Raw genomic sequence first — 26,218 nt, 5'->3', positions numbered from 1 at the left:
GAAAGTACAAAATAGGTGTTTTAATTGACAATCTTACAAAAGGGCAAGGAATGTGACGGGGACCCAGGGCTGGACCACGCCAGGCCCGAGGCGCCGGTGGGCGGGGCTGGGAATGACAGGGGCAGTGAAAGGCACCCCTCTGTGTCTGCCCATCCTAAGTGCAGACTGCCTGACATGCTTGCACACTTGCAGACTAGAGGGAGACAGGCGCGCTCTGGAAGCTCCCAGTGCGCAGGCGTAATGGTATGCCAGGTTCAGGTGCTCAGGCCCGAGGTCGCGCAGGTGCGCAGTGATGTGGCTGATGCGTGGGTGCAAATCCTGGACGGCAGACACAGCGGAAGGAGCCATCGGTATTGACGCAGCGTGCATTGACACAGAGTGGGGAGGTTGCCTCAGCCTCATCACATTCGTTGATGTCTGGGGTAAGGGGTAAAAAGATCGTTACTCAAGCCCGGCAATGAGAAGCCCATCTCCGTTTTGAGGTCGAGAACCACAGATGCTGAGCCTGTCCTACAGAATGCAACATGTCACTTGCTACCTGCTGTGTGAGCCGAGGCGGTGGTATACGTCTGTGCTTTGGCCTGCGGCATGGGTCAGTGGGCTAAAGGGCTTTCTATGCAAGCCTGATGACCTGAGTTTGATCCTTGGAACCCAATAAAGGCAGAAGGGGAGACCTGATGCCACAGAGTTGTATCCTGACCTTCACATGCGTGACACGGCACGCATACAAAAATAAGGAAAAAATGAAAACGAAAATATTGCTACTGACAATAGCAAATACCTATATGATATCGGACATCCTCGTGAGCACAGAACCCGGAACCTGTGTTAACCCTATCCTCCTCATAAGCCTACGAGTCAGTTACTGTGCCTCTGGGCTACACAGGTGCCAACTGTGGCCCAGCACGGGAAAACTTCCTCAGTGCCATACTGTTGGCCGCACACTTTACGGATCTCATCTCAGGCCAGTTTTCCCAGTCTTTGGGTGGGAAACCACTCTATTTCTTGGCTGCGAGACCTTGGGGAACTCAGCTTTTCTGAGCCTCTTTAATTTTTAAGTTCCTTTTTTTTTTTTTTTTAAATTGTGTGTGTGTGTGTGTGTGTGTGTGCCAGCTGTGTGTGGTGTGCCCTAAGGGACCTGAAGGGGGCGCTGGATCCCCTGGAGCTGGAACTCCAGGTGGTAGTGAGTATCTGATGTGGGTTCTGGGAACCAAACCATGGTATTCTGAAGAGCAGGACGCCCTCTTGGCCACCAAACCATCTCTGCAGCCCAGACCATTAGTGTATATATACAGGTCAGGGTGTTCTGCAAACGATCATCAAACCATCTCCACAGCCCTGATCATCAATGTATATATACAGGTCAGGGTGTTCTGCAAACCATCATCACGGACATCACCACGACTCTGTGGAGTGGGCTCTTTGACTAGGCCTGTTTTTTTGTGGGTTTTTGTTTTGTTTTTCCAGGTGAGGAAAGCTAAACAAGGCACAGTGGCCTGTCTCGGGACACAGAGCAAACTGGACTGAGAGAGAGTGTGTGTGTGGGGTCTATCTGACCCCCTCACAGCTCCTGATTGTAAGCACCTGTCCTTAGACATTGTATAGGCAGACAAGATTGCTACTCCCATTTCACACATGGGAAGGCTTAAGGTTGGCAAAGAACTCGAGAAGATTGCCCAAGGTAGCAGATAGTTCTTAGAACCTCATCTGCAGGAGCGGGCGTGAGGGGGTTGGGGGATGGGGGGGTGGCTCAGTGAACCAGTACTTACCTAGACACAACTAGTCTAGGAGGACCTGGCTCAGTGGTAGAGCCCCTGCCTTAGAATCCCTCAGTGAGGGGCTGGGGTGTGGCTCAGTGGTAGAGCCCCTGCTAGAATCCCCCAGTGAGGGGCTGGGGTGTGGCTCAGTGGTAGAGCCCCTGCCTAGAATCCCCCAGTGAGGGGCTGGAGCGTGGCTCAGTGGTAGAGCCCCTGCTAGAATCCCCCAGTGAGGGGCTGGGGGCGGGGCTCAGTGGTAGAACCCCTGCCTAGAATCCCCCAGTGAGGGGCTGGGGGTGTGGCTCAGTGGTAGAGCCCCTGCCTAGAATCCCCCAGTGAGGGGCTGGGGGCGGGGCTCAGTGGTAGAACACTCACCTAGCATGTATCAAGACCTGAATTCTATCTCCAGAACAAAATACAGCGAGGGAGAAGAAAGAATTATATCTGCAGGATTCTTTCTATATTCCCAAGTTTGGCTTTCCTGGCACTCTGATGTCATCTTCCTCAGTCAAGTCGACCCCTGAGCAAGAATAAATTTCCTCCCCCAAGGATGATCTGGCCCCTGTCTGTAATGAGCTCTTTCCTTGGAGGTTCCTGATCACCCTCTGGTCGGGCTTACTTTTAGCCTTCCCTCTGCTGCCCTTTCTCACCGACACAGGACATGCGGGTGATGTCCAGGCGGTAGCCATCGAAACAGTCGCAGGTGAAGCCTTCGGGAACCCGTACACAGCGGCCGTGGGCACAGCCGTCCAGGATCCCGCACTCTTCAGCCTCCAGGCCTTCATAAGGCTCAGCCAAGGCTCCTGTAGGGAACACAGCGAGCGGAGCGGTGACAGGAGCTCTCCACCTTAGCTCCCTTTGTGTCCTTCCTCCTTTGTCCCGGGCTTCCCAGGCTGTGTGTCTCATCCTAATCAGCCCTTCCCGCTCCCAGACTGCAACGCAGCGCACTGTGCTAAGAACGTTTACCATGCGTTCTCAGTTCCCCTAGGTGCTGCTATGCATCCCAGGCTGGCCTCAAACTTGCAACAATCCTCCTGCCTCAGCCACTCTAGTGCTGGGATTACAGGCATGAGTTACCACTCCTGTACCTATCTCATTCTGACCCACCTTCTGCCTTCTCTCAGCGTCCCCCTGGTTTTTTGTTTGTTTGCTTGCTTGGTATATCGGGCCGCACTGCTCACCTGTATAGCCTCCACGCTCAGAGGACTCCTCGGGCTCAGGGAAGGAACCACGGGTGTCTCTGGACCGATATGGCCAGCCAGTGCCACGGCTGGGTGGAACAGGAGCCTCAGGCTCACCATAGGGGCCACCGTCATCCTCAAAGTCTGGCATGTCGAAGGGCGGGGCACCATAAGGGGCCTCCCGGCGGGCAAAGGGTCCAGGAGGGGGTGGGTAGGGGTCATAGGGTAGCACAGGTGGTGCATACAGGTCTGGCCCATAAGGGAGACTCTGGTAAGGTGGGCCTATATCTGGGCCGTATTCGTAGGGGAGCCCAAAGCCCCCTGGGCGCGGTGGCCCGTATGCAGGGGGGCGCAGCACATTGCAAAGGGCCTCGAAATCATCTGTGAACAAGGGCGAAGACATATCAAGGTCAGTACCCACCACTCATGTACCCTTCCCCCATCAACAGAGAAGAAGAGCTGGGAGGCTTGGGGAAGGGCAGGGGCAGGGACCAGGATGGATTCTGAGGTCCTGGGATCCAGTGTCCGCAGACTGCAGCTAAGAATCGGAATCTAAAGGCTAGAATTTGCGAACCCATGGGAGTTAGAACCCCAAGAAAGGAGACGAAGGTGTTTTACGGCTGGAGAATCAATGGGCTGGCTGAACACTGGGACTTTAGGGGTCAGAGGTGCCTGGAGGGAGCTTGCCTCTCCAGGATGTGGAAAAATCAGCTCATGTAGGAGGGGACCAGGGCTGTGTTGAAATCTTGATAACCTGGAGTGTGTGTGTGTGAGTGTGTGTGTATGTGAGTGTGTGAGTGTGTGTGAGTGTGTATGTATATGTGAGTTTGTGAGTAATTGTGTGTGTGAGTGTGTGAGTATGTGTGTGTTATGTGTGTGAGTGTGTGTGAGTGTGTGAGTATGTGTGAGTGTGTATGTGAGTAATTGTGTGTGAGTGTGTGAGTATGTGAGTAAATGTGTTTGTGAGTGTGTGAGTATGTGAGTGTGTGTATGTGAGTGTGTGTGAGTAATTGTATGTGTGTGAGTGTGTTATGTGTGTGAGTAACTGTGTGTGAGTGTGTATGTGAGTGTGTATGAGTGTGTGAGTAATTGTGTGTGAGTGTGTATGTGAGTGTGTGAGTATGCGTGAGTGTGTGTGAGTGTGTGTATGTGAGTAATTGTGTGTGTGAGTGTGTGAATATGTGTGAGTGTGTGTATGAGTAATTGTGTGTGAGTGTGTGAGTATGTGAGTAATTGTGTGTGTGAGTATGTGAGTGTGTGTATGTGAGTGTGTGTGAGTAATTGTATGTGTGTGAGTGTGTTATGTGTGTGAGTAACTGTGTGTGAGTGTGTATGTGAGTGTGTATGAGTGTGTGAGTAATTGTGTGTGAGTGTGTATGTGAGTGTGTGAGTATGCGTGAGTGTGTGTGAGTGTGTGTATGTGAGTAATTGTGTGAGTGTGTATGTGTGAGTGTGTGTATGAGTAATTGTGTGTGAGTATGTGAGTGTGTGAGTGTGTGTGAGTAATTGTGTGTGCGTGAGTGTGTGTTATGTGAGTGTATGAGTGTGTGTGAGTGCGTGCTCAAATACTGGGTGGGGGGCAAGGCAATGAGTGTTAGCGGCTCTTAGCGCCATGAGCAGAGTCTAAAGGGCAGGATGTGTGTGTGGACAAGCGCTACCAGAATCTAAGGGCCCAGGAGAGTCTGGAGTGGGGTGTCTCACAGGTTATGTCTTGGGGAGGGGAGGGGTCTAGAAACCAGGAATTTAAGATGACAGACCCCAGAGCTGATGGGGCTGGGCCCAGGGGAGCCACTGACTCAGGCCCTGAGATTTCTGTTGTGGGCACAGACGTCCTTAGGATTGTGACCAAGGTTCTGGGATAGGCGGCAACTCATGTAAAGAGCCTAGAGGAGCTGTGGGCCAGTGCAGACGTATACAGTACCTGAGTCCTGGGCGGGGCAGAGAGCACAGTCCATACCCCAGGCTTCACCGTAGAGACAGCAGCACTCTGTGTAGGTGGCCTGCCGGTCTAGACGCGGGCGACTGCAAACAAGATCAGGTCCCACTTCCTGCCAGCACACTCCCAGATTGTCATCTATGGGGAATGACGAGACGCATCAGGGCAGACTGGGACTCGGGCCCTGGCACACTGACTCCAGAGGGTTCCGTGAGATGGGGGTAGGTGTTTTCCTTCCCTGGGCATTAATTACTTTGTAGCTCAGGCTGACCCAGGATTTGTGGTCCTCTTTCATCCATCATCTCTTGTGTAGCTAGGACCACAGGGGCGGACCACCACACCCCACACCCTGAGCAGTGTTTAAGTGAAGCCTCAACGCTTAGGGATTCTTGTAGGAACAGAACATGGGAAAAGAGAATTTGGGCCCAAGGACCAAGGCAAAGCAAGAAGACACAGGGGTGTGTGAGAGAGAGACTTAAGATAGGTGGACAGAGGCAGAGAAGGGAAGGAAGAGAGGAAGAGAGCCAAAAACCAGGCATGGTAGAGCAGGCCTGCAATCTCAGTAACTGAGAGGCTGAGGCAAGAGTTTAGGCTAGCCTGGGCTACATAATGAGAACCTGGTGCCCAAGAAATGTGTATGGGTATACACAGCAAGAAAACGAAAGATTGACACTAAAACTTTCACCTTCAGCCACCAGGCTGGGTTACCTCGAAAGAGAGGAAACCCTGTCCTCTCACACCTGTAACCCAGCAATTAGAAGGCCGAGGAACGAGCATTTCCATGAGTTCCAGGTCAGCCCGTACTAAAACAAAAAGTAAAACAGTGTGGACCACAGGCATGACAGCCCAGGGCTTTAATCCTAGTGCTCTGGAGGCAGAAGTAGGCGGGTCTAGGCCAGGCCGGGCTACGTAGTGAAACGTAGTCTCAAAAAACAAAAACAAAAAACAAGCAAAGAGTCAGTTTCTGAGCCCATCCAGGTGCTAGGGGTGTGACCTTGAAGAAGGCGTGACCTATGGGTCTAGCGGCTGGGAATCAGGGGTGGGGCTGGGTGGGCCCGTGGGCGGGGTTACCGAGGCTCTGGCTCTCGTTGGAGACGCAGCGGCGCCGGGAGCCGTCCAGCACCAGCGGGGGCTCGCAGGTGCAGTGGTAGGAGCCCACTGTGTTGACGCAGCGACCGTTTTCACAAGCTGGCTCCTCGTCGGCGCATTCGTCGTTATCTAGAAAGGCATGGGGTGGGGGTGGGGCGGTTACCAGGTTGAACTTCCTTTCACATCTCCCGGGCTCACTGACAGAGTGATGGATGCAGTCTAGACTTCGGGAGGACTTCCTGCTGGGACAGCCACGCCACATTCCTGTTTAGGATTGGCAAGGCCAGGGCTGGGGGTGGGGGGAGGTGGGTTCATACCAATGCACTCCAGACGCTGTGAATGATAGTAGAAGCCGTTGCTGCAATAGCAAGAGTAGCCTGGGGCGGTGTTCACACATACTCCGCTCTTGCACACCTGGTCCTGGAAGAGCTGGCATTCATCCACGTCTGTGGGGAAAGGTGGCGACAGATGAGGACAGGGGTGGGTGTGATCAGGCGGAAACGGGAGCATGAAGAAGCAGCAAGGACAGAAGCGGAGACAAAGAAAACTGGAACCGGAGGGGAGCTCGAGGCAGAGGAGACCCCAAAGAGAATCAATTGAAAGGCAGAAAACAGAGCATGCATGTAATCCCAGCAGTCAAGAGCTGGAATTAAGAAGAAAAACAGGAGTTCAAGGTTAGCCTCTGCTGCCTAGTAAATTCTTGGCTAGCCTGGGCTACCTGACCCTATACCCCCCCCCAAAAAAAAAAACACAAATTAAAAAGGAGGAAAGAAAAGAAAGGAGCACACCACCTTTAATCCTAGCACTCAGGAGGCAGAGGCAGGAGGATCTCTGTTCCAGGCCAGCCTGGTCTACATACAGAGTGAGTTCCAGGACAGCCAAGGCTACACAGAGAAACCCTGTCTCAAAAAAAAAGAAAGAAAGAAAGAAAAAGAAAGAAAGAAAGAAGGAAAAGAAAGGAAAGAAGGAAGGAAGAGAGAAAGAAAGCTCACAAGTTTGAGGCCAGTCTGGACTACTAGTGAGATCCACTCCTCAAAAACAAACAAACAAAAAGAAGTAAAAAGGGAAGAAACCGAGGCAGGGTGAGGCAGAGCTGGGCCTCAGGCTTGAGGGCGGGTGGGGGGTTGAAGTCTGGCCTCACCTCTTCGGGCGCTCAGGTCTCCGCTGGGCACCAGGTAGCCCCGGCCGTGAGGACACAGTGACTGGTACTCAGCTGCGCACAGAAGCAAGGATGAACCCAGAAGCCCGAGTTCTTGCCCTAGCCCACCGGCTCCAGCCCCTACCAAGTGCTGAAGCCCAGGCCAGGAAGTGCCCACCTCTCAGCTTTACCCACCCAGGTGCCCACCTGGTGGCTCAAGGCTCACTCTTGTCCTGGAAGCACCAGTAACTCAATCCTAGACCTAACAGACCTAAACTTAATCTCTTTTCCACCCCCACCACCAGCCTGCCCCGCGCATCCGCCCCTCCCCCATCCCCACCCAGAGCTCCCCACAGCGCATGCTCACCTGTCTCAGTGCCAGGGCACTGTTGGATGCGGCAACCACTGCCCCAGCCTTCACCCACGGTACAGCAGCATTCCTGCCACGTCACATTTCGGGCCAGGATATTGTCACATGCATCTGGAGCGGCTGTGTCAAAGTAGCATTCGCGACGCCCACTGCTCACAGGTCCCTGCCTGGGAGGGCTGGGTCTTCGGGGCGGGGGTGGGGCTGGAGACCTGGCTGGAAGACTGGGGCCCGCAGGTGCTTGGGGCTGGGGGCCTGGGAACGTGCCTGAAGAAACAAATGACTTTAGCCAGGCATGTGTTGTGTCTCCCACTCTCCCATGCCAGCGATGGGGAAAACAGGCCCAGAGGGTCATGCTGTTCGAAACCTAAATGATAACATATATTAGTTATTACGCATATGGATTTGTTTGGTCGCTTTTATTTTCTTTCTTCCTTTCCGTTTGATTTTTCTATTTCAAAGATGTATTTGCTTTATGTATGTGAGTGCTCTATCTGCATGAATGCCTACAATCCAGGAAAGGGCATTAGACCCAATTATAGGCGACTGTGAGCTACCCTGTGGTTGCTGGGAATTGAACTCGGGACCTCTGGAAGAGCAGCCGGTGCTCTTAACTGCTGAGCCATCCCTCCAGCCCATTTTATTTTTCAAGATAGGGTCTCTCTGTGTAGCTCTGGCTGTCCTGGAACTCACAGGGACCCACCCCCCTCTGACTCCTGAGTGCCACCCACCGGTATTTTTAATCAATATTAGTTAGTAGGCTAGTCCGACCGGAAACTCACAGAGATCCTGCTGCCTCGCCCTCAAAGTGCTGGGATTACAGGTGTGAGCCAACACGCCCAACTTCATTTTGGCTTCTCACTCTCTCCTGTCACTTCTGTACCCTTTGATTCACAACCTCAGGTGTAGCAGAGGCAGCGGCAGGTGATTTCCTGTGCTTCCCAGGTGTTTCTCTGTCCCTCACGGCTTGCCCACGTGGCTGGCAGATGTTTCTCCCACCCACTGTCTCTTCCCGCTCAAGGCCCCCGGTTCAGGCCAGCTCTGTCCTCTCCTGCTCCGACCCTTCCACTCTCCATTCACACACACATGCACATAATATACCCACTCTCCACGCACACGTTCAAAAAGAAAAACAAACAAACAAACAAACAAAAAACCCAGCCAGGCAGCGGTGGCTGCGCATGTCTTTAATCCCAGGATTTGGGAGGCAGAGGCAGGTGGATCTCAGTGAGTTTGAGGCCAGCCTGGTCTATAGAGCGAGTTCCAGGGACAGCCAGGCCTGTTACACAGAGAAACCCTGTCTCACAAAAACCAAGAAATAAATAAATACACTTTATAGAACCCTTTAAAAAATCTGAAACAAATCATTGAAAACCTCAAAAGAACATATGAAAATTTAAAAAAAAAATTAAAGTAATAGCATTTGACTGATAGAAGGTGTCAACACACACACAGACACACACACACACAGGCACACACACACACACACAGGCACACACGCACACACACACACACACACACACACACACACACACACACACGGTTGAGCCACATGAATCTTACCAGCAGGGGTCCTTGGGGGAACACAGCGTCCAGTCATGGGGTCGAACTCCTCAGGGCTAGTGGGGCAGACACACAGGAAGGAGCCTTCGACATTTTCACACAGGGCAGAGCCACACACACCCTGTAGAGTCTCACACTCGTTCACATCTGTGAGCAGGAAATATATCAAGAGGGAGGCCATGTTACGAACTCCTGTGGTTTGAGCTATTCAAGATTACAATTACAATAGATGGGGCTGGAGAGATGGCCCAGCAGTTAAGAGCACTGGCTGCTCTTGCAGGGGACTTGGGCTCAGTTCCCAGCACCCACATGGTGGCTCAAACTGTATCTCCAGGTCCTGGGAATCTGATACCCTCTTCTGGCTTCTACAGACACTGTATGCATTTGGTACACATAAACACTAGCTACATAAAATACAAATAAATATTCAAAGATAATGGATTATAATCTATCTCTATTCAGATATATGTCTTTTGAGGTAGGACCTCACTGTGTAACCCTGGATCACACTATATAGACCAGGCTGGCCTTAAATTTGTGGCAATCCTCCTGCCTCTGCTTCCTCAATATCAGGATTATATGTATGAGCCAACATTGCTTGCTTTTTATTGTCATTGTCTCATAAAAACAGAAACAAAAAACCAGCCAGGTGGTGGTGACATAAACCTTTAATCCCAGCACTCGGGAGGCAGAGGCAGGCAGATCTCTGTGAGTTCGAGGCCAGCCTGGTCTACAGAGTTCCAGGGCAACACAGAGAAACCCTGTCTTGAAACAAACTAACCAACTAAACAAACAAAAACAAAACAAAAAAAAAAAACAACAACCCCCCCCCCCAAAAAAAATGTTTTACTGTTTAACTCAGGATAGTTTGCCCTTAGCCTAGTGGTAATCATCTTACTCTCTCCTAGAGGGCTGGGGATAGAAACACGCACCTTTACACCTGGCTCACAATGTAATTTTATTTTTCTGAGACAGGGTTTCTCTGTGTAACCTAGACTGTCCTGGAACTCACTCTGTAGACCAGGCTGGCCTCAACACAATGCAATTTTTTTTTAAAGTAAGTGTGTGTGTGTGTGTGTGTTTGCATGCTTGCATGTGTTCCATGTACATGGTTCCAGTGGAGACCAGAGGGTGTTAAATTTCTGAGAACTGGATTATAGATATTGTGAGTGACCATGTGAGTGCCACGGACTGAACAGCAATCTTAACACCCCACCCCACCCCACAGAGTGAACATTTTTTAACAGCCCCAGCCCTACTGTCTACCTTTCTTCTGGTTAGAAACCCTAACTTTTCCTTGGGGATTCTCTGAGTTTCCAAGTTGGGCCCATTCATCCCGAGTACAGCCAAGTCTCCACTGGGGCAGAACCAATCAGGTTACTGCGATTCTCTGGGTCGATGGCAGGCAGTGACCTCATCATGCCAATCAAAGCCAGTCTCTGACTTTCTGGGTCACCTCCTTTGTTCTCCAGCTGCCAGGCCAAGGCAGTCAGCCCAGACAGAGCTAGGGCCACCTGTCACTTCCTAAAAACAAACCCAACAGAGGGAGACAGCTTTGCTGAAGCGCTTGGCTCCAGCCAGCTCCAGCTGCACTCACAGACTCCGCTGTATTAAAGCCTCCTCTCCTCTCCGTTGCTTCTTACTTTTTGTTATGTGTTGAGTGTCTGTCTACATGTAAGTATGTGCATTACATAAGTGCCTGGTGCCCCCAGAGGTCGGAAAAGGGCAGCAGATCTTCTGGAACTGAAGTTATACTCATGAGTCATTGTGGGTGCTGGGGATTGAACCTGATTCACTGCAGGAGCAGCAGGTGCATAATCCCAGCACTCGGGAAGCAGAGGCAGGTGCATCTCTGTGAGTTCAAGGCCAGCCTGGTTTACAAAGCAAGTTCCAGGATAGCCTTCCCAGTGCTGGGACTAAAGGTGTGCACCACTACCGCCTGGCTACAGGATGGTTTTGACGGCTATGTCTTGAACCTTAGACCGCGGGAACTATTTCTACAACTCTAAAAGCTCACATTTCTCCAGGAGAGTGGAGATGGGCAGGACCAGAGCACTCTACTCCCCCCTCTGGTCCTATTCACCCCTGCAGTCTCTTACCCACGCAATGACGCCCGTCCCGTGCCCCCTCGTAGCCTTGGTCACAGACACACTGGAAGGAGCCAGGCAGGTTCTGGCACACGGCGTGGGCACCACAAAAGGACCGGTTCCGGCACTCATCCACATCTGTAAGGACCAGAAGGCCATTTCAATAGGGCCATATCAAAACCTCGAGTCCCTTCCACATCCCACACATACTACCCCGTGGACACCTACCCTGGCACCCGCCTCCTGGTGTGGGCTGATAGCCAGGGTCGCAGGCTGGGGAGCAGCGGTAGGAGCCAGGGGTGTTCTCACAGCGCTGCGCTCCACAAATCGCAGGGCCGTATTCTTGGCACTCGTCTACGTCTGCAAGAGAGCAGAGGAGGGTCAGAGGGAGGAGAGTCAAAGGCTTGAAAAGGGATGTGGGTGTCCTAATACCACTTCCAATCACTAAGACTGAGAAGTCCCTGAGCCTGGTATTCGAGGTTCTTAAATCCTTCCTGCCATTTCTGAAACAGCTCAAACAGGGCCCCACCCACCTCAGGACCTTTGCTTAGGCTGTTCTTTCTGCCAGGTACATCTCCATAGCTGTGTGCTCGGCCCCCTGCCCCTCATTTCACTGACACATTAAAGTCAAGCCTCCCTGACCAATATCCTTCAACCGCGGTCCCGTCCATTTATTAGTCTTCACGCACACCCCCTTTTGTTTTGTTGAGAATTTCCCATGAGTACCGTATTTACATCATACCAACCAATTATTTTCACTGCTGCATGATTCCCTGTCCTCCCCACTTTCCATGACCGCTACTACCTACTTCCTTCTTTATTTGTCACTACACAGCCTTGACTGTCCAGGAACTCACTATGAAGACCAGACTGGCCTTGAAGTCACAGGAATCTGCCTGCCTCTGCCTCCTGAGTTTTGGGGCTAAAGCCATATACCACCAGGCCTGGCTTATTTTTCCTTTACTTTTTAAACTCTGTTTTGTTTTAGACACAGGGTCTCATGTAGACCAAGCTGGCCTTGAATCCTATGTAGCCAAGGGAAACTGTACAATCCTGTCTCCACCTTCCAATCACTGGGATTGTAGGAGTGGATGCTACCACGTGTATTCTCCCTTTAGAGCTAGCAGTAATTTGTATTTAGGGTCTCATGTAGCTTAGGCTGCCCTCAAATTTGCTACATAGCCAAGGATGACCCTGAACATCTGGTTCTCCAGCCTCCACCCCCACCAAATGCTGGGATCACAGGACAGCACTCGGTTTATGTGTTTATCCAGTGTCTGTCTGTCTTGTATTTGAGACAAACACCCTATCAACTGAGGGACATTCTCAGCCTCATAACCACTTTCTGGGACTTATTTTATTTTATTATTACTACTATTATTTTCGTTTTTTGAGACAGGTTTTCTCTGTGTAGCCTGCCTGTCTTGGAACTCCCTTGTAGATCAGGTTGGCCTGGAACTCACAAAGATTTGCCTGCCTCTGCTTCCCAAGTACTGGGATTAAAGGTGTGCACCACCATGCCCAGCTCATAATTTGTGTTTCATATGACTGGTGTTTTGGCTACACATATGTCTGTGTGAGGGTGTCAGATCCTCTAGAACTGGAGTTATAGATAGTTGTGAGCTGCCATGTGGGTGCTGGGAATTGAACCAGGATCCTCTAGAAGACAGGTCTGTGATCTTAACCACTGAGCCATCTCTCCAGCCCCCATAGCTTCTTTCTTAAACCCACTTTTAAGTTAGCATGATGGCATATGCTTGTAATTGTAGCAGTTGTGAGTCAGAGCCAGGTGTTCTGGTACATGACTAGAACACAGCACTTGGAAGGCTGAGGCAGGAGGATTACTGCAAGTTCTAGGCAAGTGTATCCTACAATAGTGATTTCCAAGCCAGCCGGCCCCACACACACACACACGGTGGGTGGGAAGCGGAGGGCAATGACAGGCTGTCTCCAAACAAAACAAAATTAAGTTGACGGTCTGCATGGACCACACAGCAAGGCCTTTTCTCAACAAAACAACCTTGGCATTACATCAGTGACCATGCAAACCCCACACCAATAAGGATTTCTGCCTGTCAAGGCATCAACAGCACCTGTCATACTCAAAGTACTTCAAAGTTATCTGTGGAATGATTGCTGATTACATAGTTACTCCCCATGCTAGCTCAGGAAGGCAGTTTTGTTTGGCTCATTCCTGCTGTGGCCTCAGTGTCTGGTGTCCAGCAGGCACCTACTGAAATCTTTGGAATTAATGATTGAGATCTTAGGAAATTCACTTTGCCTGGGTCAGAGGTACAGCCACTGGGCAGGGAAACGCAGCCCATAAAAATTTTGTTTCATGGGTTACAGAAAATACTGATCCACACAGCACCCCTTCCCTCAAAAATATATTGGAGCAACTCAGCAAGGGGAGGGCTAGCTCCCACTGATTCCTGATAAGAAACCCCCCGCCCCATAATTAAACACATGCGCACAGCAGTGGCTATTTTCCACCAGAGAATAGTGCAGGGCGAAAGGAAGTGTTAGCCTAGGACCTCTTCTAGGTTTTCGAGGCAAGGTATCTCTCCTGTGGTTTCCAGGGGAGACGCCAGCAACCTGTCACAGATTTGGGGGGAATCTGTCTTACCATCACAGGTGCCCTCAGGGCCGGGATGGTAGCCAGGATCGCAGTCCCGCACACAGCGGTAGGACCCAGGGGAGTTTTCACAGCGCTGAGACCCACACAGGGCAGGCCCCTGTTCACGACATTCGTCAATGTCTGAAGACAGAAGCCAGGGAGACAAAAAGGGAGCAGGAGTCAGGAGGGAGAAACAGAGGTGATGGTAAAAGAGGAAGGGGCGGGAGAAGAGACAGGAAGTCAGGAGAAGGGAGGCGGCGGAGTGAGGCCTCTCACCAAGGCAAGAGGCAAGATCTGGGCCAGCCCGGTGCCCAGGAGGACAGATGCACTCGAAGGAGCCGTCAGTGTTGGTGCACATGCCGCTCTGGCAAAGGTCCTCCTCGCTGCATTCGTCCACATCTGCAGGACAGAGCATCCGAAACCCAGGGCCACATCCTGCTTTGCTGAATATTCTATGCCACACTCCTCCATTTCCCCCATCCCGACCCTCCCAGCTCCAAAGCCATCACCCAATCTGTGTTAGGTCCTACCCCCCTTTTTTTTTGCAAGCCCCGCCCCAGTAGGAGGTCCTTCTAAAATCGTCAGACTCCAACTTTCCTAGACAAGTCCTACTCCTCTCTGATAGCCACCCCCAGTCCTCCAAAAGCCCCCCACTGCGCCCCGTGATCCATGTAGATTTCCCCAAACCTGCCAAAAATTCAGAGTTCCCTTTCTGCCCTCCTTCCCTTGGCCCCCTTTCCATGCTCGGATACAGCCTGAGGACTGACCCAGACAAGAAGCTCCTCGTGGTCCAGGCCGGTAGCCAGGGGCACAAGTACAGGCAAAGGAGCCATCAGTGTTGAGACACTCTCCATGGGGGAAGCAGAAGTCGCCTTCCAGACACTCATTTACGTCTAGGGCACACAAGTGTCAGGTTGGAGTGTTGGTCTCCCAAAGCAAGCCCTGCCCATAACGTAACCCTACCACCCAAATTCATTTTACATCTCTAATAGGCTTTGCCCAAGAATCCTGGCCTTACTCTGGTGAACTCTTACCTGCACAAGGCCCAGGTCGACCAGATGGCGCCCGGTAACCTGGAGCACAGCTACAGTGGAAAGAGCCTTCAGTGTTGATGCACTGGCCGTGGAGACCACAAGGGGTGCCCGAACTGCATTCGTCCACATCTGTGAGAGTGGTTGGGGGGCTCAGAGAGGGTCCACTAGAGCAAAGGGGTTAGTAAAAACCATGGGAAAGGGACTTGAACGGAACACAGATGAGCGCTTCAGGATTCAATGTCCTATGGATCTGGGTTTCTAAGAGTCCCTCTATTGGGATCCAAGGGACTCTTGATTGGCACAGGGGATCGGAAATTAACTAAGGTAAAGAATGAATTGGGGTATTATGATACTAGGATTATTGAATAAGATTCTGCTGAGTAAATTTGTCAAAGTAAGCTGGAGTCAGAGGTTACAACCAGAGTCCAGAATCCGGCCTGATGTCAAGAGTGAGTGTCAGAGTCAAGGGTCAGGTACCCAAATAAGTTCCAGGGAAGAGGTTCTGAGAAGGGGTGTGGATAGAGCGTGAACCTCAGTGAAACCATCAGGGCTGTAGATTTTTTCAATGGGATCAAATGACAGAGTCAAACTTAGGGTCATGGGCTACATTTAGGGCCAAGAGACAGTGAGGGTCCAGATGTGTTATTGCTAAGCGTCTAAAGTCAGGGGTTGTCATCAAGGGTCATGGTTAGCCCCAAGATGACCCACCGGAGCCACATGTTACTAGGTTACACTCAAGAGTCACCCAGGGTCAAAGAATGTGGTCAAGGCAGGCACTGCAGGTGAGTGGGACACAGAGTCAGAGTCAAACTTGGCTGTCACGGCATGGTCCATGTAAAGGGATTGAGGTCCAGGTCCCAAGTTATGGGTCAAGTCAGGGTCACGGACCAGGTCAAGGGTCAAAAATGTGGGTAGTTAGGGTTAAGATACAGGTCCCGGGTCCCCGCTGGGCCTGATCTCACCAATGCATCTGCCACGGTGCAGGTGGTGGCCAGCAGGGCAAGCCCGGCACTGGAAGGAGCCCGGTGAGTTCACACACTCCTGCCCAGGACAAGCCATGTGGTTTTCACACTCGTCCACATCTGAGAAGTGGGGAGAGAGCGTGGTCTTGAGGAAGTGGCCCCACGCCCCCTCATCCGTCCACACTCCTCCCTCCCTCCCCGGCCTCACCCTCGCACTCGGAGCCGGCAGTGTTGGCTTGGAAGCCCGTAGGGCAGACACACTGGAAGCTTCCTTCCGTGTTCTCACAGCGGCCATAGGCACAGGGCGAGGGGGTCCGGGCACACTCGTCCACATCTGGGCAGAAGACGTCAGTCAAGCTGAGGAAGGGGTCTGGGCCCCTCCCTACTGCCATCCCCAGCTACCCCCAACACTCCAGCTTGGGTTTATTTGAGACAAGATCTCACGCTGCAGCAAAGACTAGCCTTAAACTCACACCAATCCCCCTGCCTCAGCCTCCTGAGGGCTGGGATTGCAGACAGGAATGTCAGCCAGCATTCCACTCTTGACTCAGCCTTCTGGGTCTTCGAAGGCTGTCTCCCATTTAAGTCTTTCTAGCTACGAGGAAGACCAAGGCACTGCCTTACCCATGTCTCTGCCACAGCTGTCTTTACTTTAAGGTCCCCACAATACAAAAATATTCAAAACTTGGTGGCCAGATGGCTCAGCACAAAGGGCACTTTCATCAAGTCTGTCGTCCAGAGTTTGATCCCTGGGACCCACATGGTGGAGGGAGAGAATCGACTCCAGTAAGCTGTCCTCTGACCTCCACATGACCTCCAGGCTCCCACAGTGGCACAGGCCCACCGCCCTCTCAACCCTCCCCCTGCATCAAATAAACAAGTACATAAGTGTGGTTTTAAAAATCTTTAAATGAAGCTGGAGAGATGGCTCAGTGGTTAAGAGCACTGGCTGCTCTTCCAGAGGTCCTGAGTTCAATTCCCAGCACCCATATGGTGGTTCGCAACCATCTGTGATGGGATCTGGCACCCTCTCCTAGCCTGCAGACATATATGCAGACAGAACACTATATATATATATATATAAAACAAATAAATAAATGTAAATGGGAAGAGGGTCAAGCATTACCTATAGGTAAACACCCTTACTATCAGCACTCGGGAGGCAGAGGCAGGGAGGGTCATGAGTTCCAGGCAACTACGTATGGAAGAATAGGAAGGAGCTCTCTCAGTTGGAAGAAAGGAAAGGAGATAGAATTCATCCAGAATTCATCCAGATCTGGCTTTCTCAATATTCTGCTCACCCGACCTCTGTCACAGAGCCATCCTAAGGCCTCTCTACTCCCAAGTAATGTCTCTCTCCATCCCCCACAGGAAGCCATGCCATGGTGCTACAGGCTTGGGCTCAGCACCCTCACCTTGGCAGGGGGCCCCTGGTCCTCGGGAGCGGAAGCCAGCTGGGCAGGCACAGTGGAATGAGCCTGCCGTGTTGTCGCAGCGGCCTGGCCCACAGGGCGGAGGCTGCTGGGCACACTCGTCCACATCTTCTTCACACGTCGAGCCACGGAAGCCAGCCGGGCAAACACAGCGGAAAGAGCCGGGCAGGTTTTCGCAGACCCCGCGGCCGCAGAGGCCTGGGCTCTGGGTGCATTCATCCACATCTGCAAGCAAGCCCGGGGGGGGGGGGTGTCTCTGCTGTGACTCACATGTCCCCTGTCCCCGCCCCCCATCTCCCCGCCCCCCATCTGAGCTCCCCTATCTTGCCTTTCCACCCTCCCTTATTCCTCTTTCCTGTCTTCCAGCACTGACTCTCCATCCTCCAATCCAAATGGAGTTGTGTGGTTGGCTCCTGGAACCCTGCCTCGCTGGTCCCCATGAATTGAGCTACATTTGTCTTCCATAACTCAGCCATCTTTTCCAATTACTCACATCTCCATCTGCTTCTCCAGCCTCCATGATCCAGCCCTTCTGTTTCCCATCACTTGGCCTTTCCAATCCATCCAGGTCACTACATTTGGCTCTCTGACCCTGGTCTGCGACCCCCATCAGTAAGGCACCCTTTGCCCAATTGATCAGTTTCTCCAACCTCAAGGCTAACTATCCACCCCTCACCTTACACCCTCTTTCGCTCTGCCCCTCCCAGACCCTCACCCTGGCAGCTGGCTCCGTGTGGTGCTGCCTGGTATCCTGCGGGGCACACACATAGGAAACTGCCTGGCTTGTTCTCGCAGCGCCCGCGGTCACACGGCGGCGGCACGCGCTGGCACTCGTCCACATCTGTGGGCAGAACCCAGAGGCTAGGACAGGGCAGACACACACACACCACAGTCCCTGAGCCCAAAGAGTAGATGGGAGGGAAAGAAGGAGTAGGGGGCAGGACAAGGGCGGGGCAAAACTAGAACGAAAGCTGGTCTGGGGCGGAGCTAAGGAGATAGGCGGGGCTAGAGTGGGTAAGCTTAAAGCGAAGGCGGTGATCGATCCCGAAGGTTAGTACAGGGGCTGGTTAGGACTGCCGCTGAGAGCCAGGTCCTGGGAGGGGACAAATTTGGAGAGGACAGGACCTGGGAAAGGACAAGGGCAGGAAAGGAATCTTTGTGGCCCAAAGAAAGAAAAGGAAGGCAGGGACAGAACCAGAGAAGGAACGGGCACTTTGGGGTGAGAGCTGGGGGTGGAATCAAGATTCGTAGTCAGATTAACTTGCAGAAATTGTAGAACTCAGACGGGGCCTGGAGGCGGGAGCTGGTCGGGGACGGGGAGGGCGGAGCTAGTGAGAGCAGAGCGTGGACGGGATTGGACAAAAGCTGCGCCACAGGCAAAGGAAGGGCCTGGTTAGGTGCAGAGCAGGGGTAGGGCCCAGCTGATCTTGGTGTGGTGGCCAGGGCAGGACAGTGTGCTGTAATAGAGCTGGACCGGCGTGGGGAGGCGGAGGCGAAGAATCAGGCCCGAGAGGTTCTGCAGTGAGAGCGGAGCCAAGACCCAAACGGGGTGGAGACTGGGGCCCGGCGGGGCGGGATTCTCACCCAGGCACTCCGTAGCCCGAGGGCCTGCTCGGAAGCCCGTGCCGCACACGCAGCGAAAGCTGCCTGGTGTGTTCTCGCAGCGCCCAGGAGCACAGGGCGTAGGCACGCGGCGACACTCATCTATGTCTGAGGGCATGAAGCAGGCTAGTTACGTGGTGGCCAGGCAAAGGACTCTCCACCCCAGCCCCGGCTTCACTGAACCCCCTCAGCCCAGCTCACCTAGGCAGCGAGTGCCCTGGGGGTTGAGCCGGAAACCTGGGTCGCACGCACAGGTGTAGCCACTGGGCCGGGGAACGCAGCGTCCAGGACCACAAACCTGGGGGTTGCGCTGGCACACGCCAGAGGAGGGACCTGGGGAAGCCAGCCAGCCGGGTTCCCATAACTCTGAACTAACTGTCCTTTCCCTTGCAGAACAGTGCCCTTCGTTCCTTGATGAGTATCCCCTCCCCAAGTGTAACCTTGGAGGGCTATGTTGCCATTTACCCTGTGAGAGTCTCACGAGATCTGCTTGGACCCGCAGAAATGGAGTCTCAAGGTTGAAGTGCTCCTTTACCGGAGGACTGGAGCCTGACTCTAGTACCTGAGGGAACTACCCAAACCTTCACATTCCTCCCTCCCTCTTACTGCCTCTCACCTTTCCCAACGCCTTCACTCTGAAGCCTTGCCCCACAGCATTTGGCTGCCACCCTCAGATTCCCAAGGCACCTGATTCAGGACTCTCTGGACCGGTCCAAGCAGGGATGCTGGGCAGGGGAAATTCAGGACCTGGTTGGGGTTCAGGCCTAGGCTGGGGTTCAGGCCGAGGCTGGGACTCGGGACCTGGCCGAGGTTCAGGCCGTGGCCGAGGTTCAGGCCGTGGCCGAGGTTCAGGCCGAGGCCGAGTGGGCAGAAAGCCTGGTAAAGAAAGAACATTTGGATAGGGATCTAAATCTAGGTCTTCTTGTCCCTCCCCTCCGATTCCTGTGGACCTCAGGCAGCACCTGACAAATGATGTCCCCTCCATCCAGGACTGAGCTCACCTGGGGATGGCCGAGCAGTGGCTGGTGGTACACGTGGTTGAGTGAAGGGCACTCGGGGCGGATCCGGGCTCAGGGGTCTGGTGTTGTAGCGGAGGTCAGAGGCTGAATAGTGGTAACCAGGGCCAGCTGGGCAGATCTCCCAAAAACCCTCTGGGGAAAAGATGTGGGGTAGGGGTGGGGTCAGGAGAGGAGACAGAATGAGCTCTTATGAGCAGGCCTTGGCTGCGAACAAAGCTTGACCTGAGATAGTGTCAGGAGTCTGGTTTATATGCTGGATGGAGTAGTGTACTGGCCAAAAAATAAGATGTTCCTGAAGCCAGTGGTAGAGCCATGAGAGTTTTTCTCATTTGGGATAGCGACAGAGAGTTCTGGTCAGCCTAATTTTAAGGTTATATGGCCCAGGAGTGGGTGTGGCTAAGGACAGAGGTGAAGCCCAGGGCTGAGTCTAAGTTGCCAGTGTGACACAAGGTACTGCCATGTTTGAAGCCGCTGGGCCGTAGAGCCTGATAGCAGGGTCCTGAACAGACTCTGTATGTATCTGTTAGGAAGGGAAGGGTGGGCAGGACTAGCTCACCTGAACCATAAGGTGGGCAGAGCTGGCAGCCTCGGCCCCAAGCCTTGCCCACACGGCTACAACAGCAGATCTGTTTGGTGATATTTCGAAGAATGGGCAGCGAGCATCCACCATCATGGAGCACTCGGTAGCAGGGCCCCTTTGCCTCTGAGATCACATGTTGGGCTGGGGGGTGGGTGGGAAGAAATTCTTCAGGGCTGGTGAGTTCAGTGCTTCTAGGGGGGAGGGGAATGGTCCCAGGGAAGATTTAGTGGGTGGAGGGCGTGGGGCATTTAAGGAAGTCTGGGGGAGGGGGTCTGAAACACAGCTGAGGGTGTCCAGGGCTTGAAGCAGGGCGGAAATGAGAAGCCAAATATCAGAATCCAAAGGCTGTCTGGAGGTCGGTCAAGGGGTTGAGAGAATCTGGAGGTCCTTTAAGGAACTCAAGAGTCTGAGGGGCTTGGATGTCAAAGGTTGGGGGGGGGGCTTCTGATATCATCACAGAGATCTCCCTGAAGGTCCCTGAAGGTCCAGGATAAATCTGAGGGGGCTTGAAGGGCTTGTGCATCGTGAGAGCCCTGGGGTATGGTCTAAGGCCCCCAGCGGTTTGGGAGCCAGCTGCAGAACGCCCCTCCTGGCGGCTCACAGATGCAGCTGCTGCGCGAAGAGTCCAGCAGGAAGCCGTCCGGACACACACACGTGTACCCGCCACGAGTGTTGGCACACTCCCCGTGTTGGCAACGCCCACCTGTGGCGCACTCATCCACATCTGCAAGAATGGAGGAAGTTTTTGGCGAGTAGGGGACTACCTCCCTCCCGGGGCTGCCCGGCCTGGTAAAACAGGCCTTGCCCCCTGCTGTGGCTTACCTACGCAGGACCCATTAACCCTCTCGAAGCCGGTTGGACAAGGTCCATTTGGGCCATTCACTCGATTCCCTGTGGAGAAAGGAGGGGTCGGGGTAGGGACAGGTTGGCAGAGAGACAACCAAGCAGTTCTGAAGAAAGATAAGTGGGAAGGGCTAAAAGGAGTAAGGTGTGGTTTGAGGATCAAATCAGCTTCCCTTAGGCACCTTGGTAGGTAACTCCTGAGGATCTAGAAATGCATGGGTGACACCAAGGCACAAAAGTCGATTGAAAAATGTGACCAAAATCAGAAAATAGAGTAAATGGGCTCAACGCTAGGGAAAACAAAAATCTAAAATAGAATGACTCCCGTAACTAGAATCTGTGACTGAGGTTTATCTGTGCCCGGAGGAGAAGAGGCGAGGTTTGGGGACGACCTGGGGCTTACCCAGGTGTTCCGAGCACGGCTGACAATCATGAACACCCCAGGCCAAGCCCTCCCCTCGGCAGCATACTTCCTGAGTCCGGAGCCCCGGCAGCGGCGATGCACACTGTTGGAGAAGTGATGCGTGAGCGCGCCCCCGCGCGGTGGTACGCTTTAGGGAGTTCCCCCAGCCCGCGGGCCTGGTCTCACTTCGCTTCCGCGCAATTCCCTGAAACAGTAACCGAAGCCCGAGGCGTCTGAGTAGCCGTCTTCGCGTGGCGCGCTCTGGGCCAGCACGGTGTAGGGCGCCGCCGCCTCGGCCCGTGCTGCCGCTTCGGCCCTGGCTAGGGCTTCAGGGTTCGCCTCTTCCCAGGGGCCCGACACACGTTCCACCTGGTGCACCACTACGGATGCCTCCTGGGGGTGCTCCACGTGCACGCTCACCATCGATGCTACACCTGAGCAGAGGCAAGCCGGACAAAGGGCTATGTAATGTATGCACGAGTTCTGCCTCCTGGGAGCAGACTGGAGAGGTGAGCTGAGGCTGTTAAGTGTATAAGCGTGATATTTGGGGAAGTTTCTTTGTGTGGGGTGGTAATGTAATCTGGCTGCAACTTTCAACGATCCTCCAGCCTCTGCATCCCGAATGGTGGGATTACAGGTGGAAGCTACCAAACCCGACTTGGGAGGGTAGCAGAGAAGGCAACACACTTGGTCAGAGAATGGTGTAGTTCCTGAAGTGAAAAGGGATCAGAGGCCCTTTGGCTAAATTCTCCTCACCATGTTCGTCGTCGCGATGGTTGGCTAGTGGCATGGTGTACACGGAGCGGGTAAGGCCCGGCATGGCTGGGGCTGGGGGCCGGGCCCCGGAAGAATGCAATTGGCAGAATTTGCCAGCAAAATCCGGGGGGCAGAGGCAGCGGTCAGGTTTCACACACACACCGCCGTTGTGACAGATCAAGGGACATAGGTCTGAGAAGAAAGCAAGGACACACATACACACACACAAAAAATCAGTGCTATGCCTGGCAGACAGCCCTGTGTCAGATGAACCCAAGCTAACTCAGCCCCCAGCACTATAACGCGAGGCCCTCAAGGCACATTCATCTTACATCTCTCCACCTTAGGTGTCTTTTTCGTTCATTTGCTTTTGTGTTTTGAGGTAGGGGCTAATGTTGCCCAGGCTAGCCTCGAAAGCACACTATATAGCCGATGCTTAAACTCCTGATCCTCCTGCATCTGATTCCCAACTCGGATTATAGCAGTATTCCACCACCACACCAGGCTTTTATTTTAGTTGTCTTGTGGCCATTGTCCACATCTGGACGAATATATAACTATATCGGTTGGGTCAAGTTGCGAAGCTATCTACTACATAGGTCCGCCTACTAAGTGCTCACTCCGCCCCCCCCCCTTCATTCAGTTTCCCATTTTCGGGCAGAGTTCGGGATAGACACTGCTATCCCCGCCCACTGGATCACCTCTGCCCTATCATAGCTCTCTTTGCCCAACCCACCGCTTCCCCTCCTCAGCTGGAATCCAAGACGCCCCGGTTTTTTCCTTTGGCCAGACACTTCTTTCTAGTCCCGCCCACATGGCCTTCTACCTGAGCTCGTAAGCTCCACCCAACCAAGACACCTGGTAGCACTAGTCCCGCCCACTCACATTCCTTCCTCTGATTTGCCCTGACTCCCGACCCTCCTACTCCTGGGAGAGCTAGAAGACTAGTCCCGCCTACTCCCTCAGAGCGCTAGCGGAGTTTTAGCCTTCCCTCCCTGCCTTCGGTAGCACCGGGCGGGGCAGCTGGCGGGGACGCGCATCTACTCCCCTCTGCGCGCCCTCTCTGGGCCCCAGTCCACCTCTGGGCGGGGCACTGCCAGCTGTGCGGCGGGGTAAACAAAGAAAGGGGTGCAGCGGGGGCAGGGCGTCGTCTCTGCATTCCGGACCCTTGGGGAGCCCCGGACTGCAGAGCCAAAGGAGGCCGGACATGTCTTTCGAGGGCACCCCCCCCCTTTCCTCCCCTGGGACTGCCGAAAACAGCTGGAGACAGCTGTGCTCAGGGGAAGGAGGGAGCAGACAGCGGGGACTGTCGGGGAGGTGTGTGTGGGATTTTCTGAGCCGTAACTGTTCAAAAGAAATCACGGGGGTGGGGGACCTCAATTTCCAAGGCGTCCTTGGAAGGTATGAGCGAGTGTAAAGGCAGTACTCTGGGGTTCAAAGACGACCCAAGATTTCTAGACGGCAGGGAGAAGCTAGCTCAGAGCCAATCTAGCCTCTCAGCTAAGAGTCTTTCCAGTCCTTTCGGAGAGTTGCCTAGAAAACAGGATTCTAGTATTTTCTGGAGGCGGGGGTGTGGCCCATGTGAGGGTGCTGAGTAAAAGAAGTGGGCTCTGGAAGTTTCCAGCACATTTAGAGTCTCGAGTTGCTAGGACCTTAGGATTTTGTGAAAGTCCTACTCCTTCCTAGCTAAGGGCCTGGTTGCCCCGCGTCTTGATTAGTGGCTGTGGAAACAGCGCGGTTCCTGGAGTGTTCTTGGGAGAACCCATTGCTTGAGATCAGTTCTGGGGTTCTCTGAAGATAGGTAGGAGTTCAAAGTTCCCAGGGAGAGGGTGGGGCAGAACTTTAGAGGAATCGAGAATCCACGTTAGAAATAAAAGAAAATCGAAGGCTTCGTGCGAGGAGGAAGGAGGACGGGGCGGGGGTGGTGGGGTTGGAGGTGGAGAGTTATCTCCACTTAAGGCTTGTGCTTGAGGGCTTCTGGGCAGTGGGAAGCCGTTGGGTGACTATACTAGAGTTCTCCAGGGAGGGGCGCAGCTTGGAGGAACACCTCCAAAGACGGAGAAGGAACTTCTCTGAGTTCCCCGAGTGTTTGACCCCTGGGGAAGAGGCCCTTAGGATCCGGTGGTCAGGAACCCGGATCCCCCGTCAGAAGCGTTAAGCCTGGATTCCAGGTGCCTTAATGAGGTTCTGTAAGTGGCAGTTTAAGAAGGACTCAAACTGAGAAGCAAGATTGCAAAACGGCAGTGTCTCTGGTAGGTAGAAGCCACCAAGGTTAGGGGCATTTCTTAGTCTCTGAAATCATTCCACTGCCTGCTTTGGATTGAATGCAGACACCCCCCCCTCCAGCTCAGGGTGCCCATACCAACGGCTTACTGCTAGGTGGGCAAAGCTAACTTCACGTCCCACAGCGTTGGAAGAACAGGGAGCTGAGGACATCAGGGTCTTGCCGAGGTCAGCCCGCCTTCACATGTCCCTCCTTGTGCCTCCAGGGGCTTGGCACCCGCCTGGGCACGGCGCCTGGCACGGGCGTGTTGGGGCTGGGCCGGGAGGGAGTGAAGGAAGGAGGGAGGAAGGGGCGGAGAGAGGGAGTGGTAGCGGGCGGGGGCTCAGGCGGGAGATGAGCTCACGCCGGCCGGGTTGGGCTGGCTGGGGGCCAGCCTGGGCGAGTTCTCGGCGCCAGGGGCCCCACTCCCCATTCCAGAGCGCGTGAGGGGTGGGAGGCAAGTAAAAGCCGACCCCCAGAAAACCATTGCACCCCCACACTCTGGGATAGCAGGTGGCGCGCCCTCCCGACCTCACCTGAACCCCAAAGTTCTCCCCTTGTCTAGAGGTGGCTGAAGCGCAAACTCGTCCCCCAGGGGGCGCCCTTTCCCCAGGCCTCCTATCTGGGTAACTGTCGCACGTGGAACAGCAGTAATTCAGGTCTTGCCGAAAGACACTGTCTTTTCTGAGCCCCCTCCCGGTTAGCTCTTCATCACAGGCAATCACAAACCGTACTATTCTCTCCCTCCCAAAGAGACACAGAAACGTGAGACATCCCCCATACGACCCTGAAACAGACCCTGCTAACTCACTACATACAAGCTCCGAATTTGGATCCCTTCCCGAAAGTTCCCAGGTCCTCAATTCTGAGATGCCCGCCTTGATTGAAAAGGATGAAAGCCAGTCCCAGTCCGTTCACGTGGGACACCACAGGTCCTCGAAAACACGCATTGCCCCTGAAATCAGCGCCCTAGGGACCCACTCCCCAAACCAGGAATTCGGAGCCCCCTTCCTCAAAGACCCCACGGACTCCCCAGCAAGTCTGTACATAGAATCTGGGCTCCTGATCCCAAGGGCATTGTCTCTGGGGTCCTCCCTCCGGGCACTCCTCCCTCGGGAGCACCACCCCGCACTCACAGGCGCGGAAGCCGGGTCCCCCCGGGGCCGCCCCGCCGGGCGCGCCGCTGTCCACGCTGGTGGTGTTGCGGGGCGCGCAGGTCGGGGTACAGCGGGAGCCGGTGGGCCCATGGATGCAACGCAGGCCGCACACGGCGGGGGTGAAGCGCACGCGGAGACGCTCTCGGGGTCGGCCCAGCCCGGGCTGCGGCCCCAGATGCGCCAGCAGCACCAATAGCGACACCCAAAGCAGCCGCGCGCCGCCCGCCATGGCTGCAGCGCCGCGCTCCACCGCGCCGCCGCCCCAGCCCGCCCGAGGGGCCCGGCCGCGCCCGCCCGCTCGCCCGCCCGCCCGCCCGCCCGCGGGGGAGGGCGGCCGCGCCCCCGCTCAGCCCCCCCCCGCGCTCCCTCCCGGGCGGCCGCGCGGGGGCGCGTGGGGCTGGGCGCTTAGCCAGAGGCGCGAAGGCTGGGCG

General features: G+C 54.1%; 1 protein-coding gene across 4 annotated transcripts; it reads right to left on the bottom strand.

Annotated features, from left to right (window-relative positions):
- Positions 1-26,063, bottom strand: Ltbp4 (latent transforming growth factor beta binding protein 4). Of its 4 annotated transcripts, XM_051206935.1 has the most exons (30): positions 25,767-26,062; positions 22,368-22,559; positions 21,798-22,045; positions 21,612-21,714; positions 21,188-21,256; positions 20,967-21,089; positions 20,342-20,506; positions 19,768-19,917; positions 19,454-19,642; positions 18,968-19,099; positions 18,749-18,874; positions 17,880-18,005; positions 17,147-17,389; positions 15,940-16,065; positions 15,732-15,851; positions 14,770-14,898; positions 14,503-14,628; positions 14,012-14,134; positions 13,745-13,876; positions 11,347-11,478; positions 11,131-11,256; positions 9,032-9,178; positions 7,469-7,735; positions 7,105-7,176; positions 6,281-6,409; positions 5,946-6,092; positions 4,860-5,012; positions 2,939-3,319; positions 2,408-2,560; positions 1-417 (listed from the first exon to the last, which is right to left on the bottom strand). In XM_051206935.1, the coding sequence occupies exons 1-30, from the start codon at positions 26,014-26,016 to the stop codon at positions 263-265; spliced, it is 4,734 nt and encodes a 1,577-aa protein (XP_051062892.1). In that variant the 5' UTR covers positions 26,017-26,062; the 3' UTR covers positions 1-262. The 4 variants fall into 4 exon arrangements, with proteins under 4 accessions (XP_051062892.1, XP_051062893.1, XP_051062894.1 ...); XM_051206936.1 differs by lacking the exon at positions 15,940-16,065; XM_051206937.1 differs by lacking the exons at positions 14,503-14,628; positions 14,770-14,898 and having other exon boundaries at positions 25,767-26,063.
- Between the last annotated feature and the right edge of the window lie 155 nt (positions 26,064-26,218).

This window comes from Phodopus roborovskii, unplaced genomic scaffold (assembly GCF_943737965.1).
Source record: "Phodopus roborovskii unplaced genomic scaffold, PHOROB, whole genome shotgun sequence".
NCBI classification, from domain to species: domain Eukaryota; kingdom Metazoa; phylum Chordata; class Mammalia; order Rodentia; family Cricetidae; genus Phodopus; species Phodopus roborovskii.
The sequence above is the reverse complement of the archived record's forward strand: the minus strand, read 5'-3'. Positions and strand labels throughout refer to the sequence as shown.